This window comes from Microtus oregoni, unplaced genomic scaffold (assembly GCF_018167655.1).
Source record: "Microtus oregoni isolate MIOR12 unplaced genomic scaffold, Mior012 000070F_ref0000104, whole genome shotgun sequence".
Taxonomy (NCBI): domain Eukaryota; kingdom Metazoa; phylum Chordata; class Mammalia; order Rodentia; family Cricetidae; genus Microtus; species Microtus oregoni.
Window position 1 is genome coordinate 8,447,064 of NW_024543977.1, and position 6,000 is coordinate 8,453,063.

At 36.0% G+C, this 6,000-nt stretch overlaps 1 protein-coding gene across 6 annotated transcripts in view; it reads left to right on the forward strand.

The window, feature by feature from the left end:
- Nucleotides 1-5,498, forward strand: part of Wac (WW domain containing adaptor with coiled-coil) — a 69,541-nt gene extending 64,043 nt beyond the window's left edge. For all 6 annotated transcript variants that reach the window (XM_041641496.1, XM_041641497.1, XM_041641495.1 and 3 more), the window contains 2 exons: nt 217-344; nt 2,528-5,498. In XM_041641496.1, the coding sequence (XP_041497430.1) occupies nt 217-344; nt 2,528-2,597 (198 nt within the window). In that variant the 3' untranslated portion in view covers nt 2,598-5,498. The remainder of the gene's footprint in view (nt 1-216; nt 345-2,527) is intronic.
- Nucleotides 5,499-6,000: the final 502 nt, after the last annotated feature.

The window sequence follows — 6,000 nt, forward strand, 5'->3', positions numbered from 1 at the left end:
TTATAGACCAGGTTGGCCTCGAACTCACAGAGATCCCTTTGCCTCTGCCTCCCGAGTGCTGGGATTAAAGGCATGTGCTACCACTGCCCGGTTTAAGTACCCTAAAGGAAAAGCTAAAACACTTTGCACCACTGAAAAAACTTTGTACTTATCACTTTGCACTTTTAGTATTAAGTTCTTAAATTTTTTTGTGCATGTTCATTCCTTTAACTATAGGCATCAAGATTGCGTGAAGAAGCCCATAATATGGGAAGTGTTCACATGTCAGAAATATGTACTGAATTAAAAAATTTGAGATCTTTAGTTCGGGTATGTGAAATTCAAGCAACTTTGCGAGAGCAGAGGTAAGTTCTTTGCTGGTGCATGTGCGTTTGTGTTTGCATGTGTATTTTCCCATATGATGAATCACCTGCAATGGATTGAATGAGTTAAATAAGCATATTGTAAGCAAAAGTAAAAGAGGAAAGCCATAGATATGTCGATAAGAAAAGAAGAAATCAGGCAATGAGTTCCTGATTGAGAGATTTTTCAGGCATTTCACTCCCATGAGATAAACTAAAGTCACCTTCCTACCAACTGTTCTTTGTTTTCCATTTTTCTGGTCAGTGGGTTGAAATAAACATGTTGTTAGTTTAAACAGCACATGACAGCCAATATGTTTGTTGATGTTTGTGCGTGTTACCACACAGTTGCTTGCCACCTTGTATTTTTGAGGCAGTATCTCTTAGACCTTATAGGCAAGCTGGCCAGCAAACTCCAGAGATCCCCTGTTTCTGCAGTGCCAGTACTGGGGTCACAGACACATGCTGCCACACACCTGACTTTTTAACATGCATTCAGGGAATACAGACTAAGATTCTCATATTTATGCAGCGAGTGCTTCTTTAACTGAATAATTTTTCTAGCCCCTGAAATAATTGTCCTTGCAGGAATTATATATAGTGGTTTTTCTTCTGCCTGTATCTGCTGGAAGTAAAGACCCCACATCAGATGTCTAAAACTAATTAGGAGCAAATCCTGTAATTTTATTGGGACAGTAGTATCTGGGCAGGTTTTAATTTCATTCATGGCTTCTCAGGTTTGAATTACAATAATAGAATCAATATGAATCTACTATAATTTCATAGAAAACTCTTTCTAAAGTTTGGTAACTCCAGCTTCTAATTTTTTTTAACACTTGTTAAACTTCTTAACCTTTTCAGTTACTTTTAGTAAATTTAGTAAATTGTCAATGTCATGTGGGAGGTTGCAGGATCTCTGTGTAATGGGACTGCCAGCATCATGCCTGTATTGTATTATTTAGTAAATAATGGCTTCTTGAATACAACCATTGCAATAACGAAAAGTCAGTCTGATACTTAAGAAAGGGACAAAGTGATTAAATAGTTGGGGTATAGATACCATGTGCAGCTTGTTTATACTGTACAAGATGATGCTTCGTATCCTAGGGCAGGAGAGGACAAGAAGGACACACTCATTCAGCTAAGAAGAGTGCAGTTTAACCTAAGGAATCGTTCATTTTCTGAGCTTTTCAAATTTAAGATGAACACAGCAGAAAGGCCTGGGTATTTGCTGTTGCTTGACTAAGGTGACGGCATCCTTGTTGGTGTCTGTAACCCTAAGAAAAGGGTAGCTGGTGAGTGTAGAATGACCTAAATGAGGAAGAAACACACCATTGTCTATTTTAGGAGGTTGAGGTTCACATGGTTTTAGGTCAGACATAGGCATTATAGAAATCAAATTGAGATCTTTATGATCTGTAATTGTATCATTTTCTAGAAGCATTTTTAATATTTAGTCTACCTGCTGAGTACTATGGTGCCTCATAGTCTCTTTATTTGGAGTTTTTCTCTTAGGTTTATAACTCTGATTTCTTGGTTTAAAACTGCTTCAGAAGGAATCATTACATTAAAAATGAGATGTTTATGGCAGCTAATAGAAATGTCCTTCTTGATTTAAGGTTAGCTGTAGATTGCATGGTTAAGTTGGCTCAGTTAAAATCTGAGGTTGCTGTTTATATTTTTAGATCCGTTGGGAATAAAGACATATATTTTCTAGCCAAGATACAGTGTTTTTGCAAACTTAGAACTTTCCCCTGTGCTTATACTACTTATCTGATATTTCATGTAGATAAAATTAGGTAGCATAGGTATATTTGAAATGATAGATTTTATATTTGGCATACGTTTTATCTACATCTGTTAGTAATTATTATAGACTTGTCTGTTTAGTTCTAACCTTAATAATAATATGAGCAAGAGTAAATGAAATACAGCTTTATCTCAATTACTACCTACCTCTTTGCTTGTACTACATACAAATATTTCAAATCATTCTGTGTATTTGAAGTAAATATTGAAATTAATGCTAGGAAATTAAGAAAATTTCCAGCTTACGTTTCCAGTATTTTAATGTATGATTTGTCAAGTGCTCTTAACTGTAAGCTAAGACTTTAATCATTCAATGTTAGTATTCATTTTATAGTTTTTCTGTAACATACAGATCTTAATATGTTTTTATATTTCAGGATACTGTTTCTGAGACAACAAATAAAGGAACTCGAAAAGCTAAAAAATCAGAATTCCTTCATGGTTTGAAGATGTGAATAATTGCACATGATATCCTGTAGGAACTGTAAATCTCTTGCCCAGTCATAACGTTTTGAGCTGCATTAAGTGGACCGTTAAGCTGGGCAAATGAAATAACAAGGGGATGGGGATCTGTGAGAGTCAATTCAGGGGAAAGATACATGATTGATTTGTAAAACCCTTGAAATGTAGATTTCTTGTAGATGTATCTTCACATTGTAAATATGTTTTGTAGAGTGAAGCCATGGGAAGCCATGTGTAACAGAGCTTAGACATCCAAAACTAATCAATGCTGAGGTGGCTAAATACCTAGCCTTTTACATGAGAACCTGTCTGCAAAATTAGCTTTTTTTAAAAAAAGAAAAAAATCTGGGGGGTTAATTTATCATTCAGAAATCTTGCATTTTCAAAAATCCAGTGCAAGCGCCAGGCGATCTGTGTCTAAGGATACAATTTTGAGCAGTGTACAAATATCATGAGACAGCTGTTCCACACTTGGACCTGATCAGGAGCAGTGCTGCTCATTTGTTTTGCAAAGAAATGTTTTCGTTTCCTGTATGTTCCATTCCCTCTGAAGTTCTTGGCCTGATTTTATCCATTTTTAAGGTGCCCTTCTCTTTTCTTAGGGCACTGTTGCTGTGGCACTTTTCTAGAGCCTTCTCATTCCTGTGTACAGTAGCTGGAAGTTGCAGTGATTGAGCATAACCCACATGTTTGTATAAATTATTGAAATCCATTTGCACCCTGTAAGAATGGACTTAAAAGTACTGCTGGGCAAGTGTGCTGAAAGTGCATTGACGGCTCAAATATAAGGAAGTGGCCCAATGAACGTGGTTGTGGGAGGGGAAAAGGAAGCAAAGCTAGTCAGATGTGAATTGTATCTGTTGTAATAAACATGTTTAAACAAATAAATTTTGTTACTTTCTTTTCCTTCGGTCAGTGCATATTAGAATTTGGACTACATGGGGAACCTTTATCATAACTATTCTTGTTGAATATTTATATCTTAATACATTTATTCCTAAAAGGGAGGTTTTGTTTAAATCATATTAACAATAAATTGTGGAAAATGTTTAATGAATGTGAAATTCAACAAGAATGATGAAGTCACTTCCCAAGTGGTATCATTTGTTCAAGCTGGTTTACTGTCTTGCTATTATGACATTTCATTTTGAAGGATGTTTGCGTTATAGTTAACTCTTCCAAGTCTGGTGCTGACTGCTTTTTCTTAGCCATCACAAAATGCTCAGTTTGTATAATTGGAGTTTCCTGCTGTTACACAGAAATGGTGGGAAAGCTCAGCTTTGTATATTGTTTCCTAAAGTATTTTAAAATTAAAAAAAGAAACCACTGCTACTATAAAACTACCTTGCCCCCCCCCCCCCGTTTGCTTAAAAATGTTAGTCACATGGCCTTAGCATGACACTGCCAGTGTTGTTATACCAAATCGCAGAAGCTTTTGTATTCAGACAAGTCTTTTAAACTCAAAATTGTAACTTCTGACTTAAGAGGGTTTTCTGTTTGTTTGCCATTGTTGGTACGCTGTGTGCTTCCAGATCTACAATCACCAAGGGCTGAATTTTGTTTTGCTCCAAAATCAATGTTGACTTTCTGAAATACTTCTAAAAATTACTTTTGTGCTTTGACTAGATTCATTTAATTATATTTAAGCTACGGGAAGTAATATTGAAACTCTAACTTTACCAGCAAATCTTGAAAGTATTGGTGTTTGCTAACAAACATGCTATGGTGTGGTGGAGAGGAGGGATACTTTACCTTAGAAGCTAACTTCCTCTTGTTACAAGTACTTTTTAAATATCAAGAAGAGAGCATTGTCAGGGGTTACAATGAAATGTTCATACCTGTGGAGTTTTTACCATCTGCTGAATTGTGCGCATATGTGTAAATAGAATCCTGAAGAACTATGTCAAGCTGAGACCCAGAATTTGCTTTTGTGGTCAGGTAGAGCTTAACTTGTGAGTTGCATAAATGACTTTTGTTTTCAATACTCCCCTTATTATGTCACTCTATTCCTGTTTGTTTTAAAATTTACAGCCTTTAGTGGGTTAGTTAAGTATATAAGAAAAAATGCTTAATTTTCGGTTTCTTGTAGAAATACTTTGTAATTGTTCCAATTGCATTTTTGTAGTAAAATATTGAACTTTAATACACATGCTTTGCCTGGCTCCTTCTGAGGTGACTAAGGCATAGCTGTTAGAGCAGGTGCAGTATATCCCAGGTTATCCTTAGTTGCCATCAATTTGAACATGTAACCTGGTCTAAAGAATTTGAAAACTAGAAATTCTGGATAGCTCTCGAAGACATTCCTCCTCCCCCTACCACCCATTTAAAAAGCAAATATTTAAACTTTGTAGCTACTGTCACCACATGGATGATGATAAAGCTGTTAGAAAATCATCCTCTGAAGAAAATGGCATCTCTGCTTATTTTTTTTTTTCTATTTAGTCTTACCTTGGTTTCAAAACTTGGGGCTGTAAATTTAAAAGTAATATGTAAGCACACAGAATACTCCTTACTCATTTTTTTAAAAGGAAAATGATCTTTTTTTTTTTTTTAAGAGTCCCTAAATGGGCGACTTTTGTTTCATGCTTGTTTGTAAAATAATCTTAGGGAAGAGAGGCTTTTCAAAAAAAAAAAAAAAAGCAAATGAGTTTGCTTTTTCTATTCCATGTTGTGTTTATCAATACCTTAGCTCTACGGGGACATGCAGGAAAGACTCTTTACTCTGCCTACCAGAGTCTTGCAGTTCCTACTTCAAGCTACTGTAATTAGGTGCTGGGTTTAAGTATCCAGATTTCTTTTCAACACCTGTAAATATGGCTTTATTCTTGTATTTGTACAGAAGTATACAAAATGATGCTAAAAAGTAATAAAAATGTTTTGACTCTATTGTGCAGTTATTTCAGAAATGTGTGGAAACACTCTTCAGGGTAAAATCGTGTTTTTTAGGAAACTGAAAATACTTGTACTAGGTAGCTACTTAAAATGTTAGTAGTTGTGTTTCAGTGTTCTTTCAATGATCTGAGTGAAAATTCCAAGAGATCTAGGTATTCAGGTCTGGACCTGTGTTCACACTGTGTGTGTGAGTCCCAAGACTCAGATCAACCCCCTCTCCCAAAAGTGCAAATCTGGGTTGATTTTTGAGATTCAGGCCCTGATGTGCTTTGCTGTCTGCTCCTGATTCCTGAACTTTGGTTGGGTAGGGGTGGGGGTTTCTACATGCGGCTTGCCTAGATGATCTCTTGAATGGAGAGACTTAATACATTCAGATTTCCTTTGCACTGAACTGAGTTCCTGGTGACAGTCAGTGTCTACATTTGCCTTGATGAGGTGAGTACCTGGAAAAGACTTGTTCTTTAGGTTTTTTTCTCTGTGGCTGTTGAAGACTCGA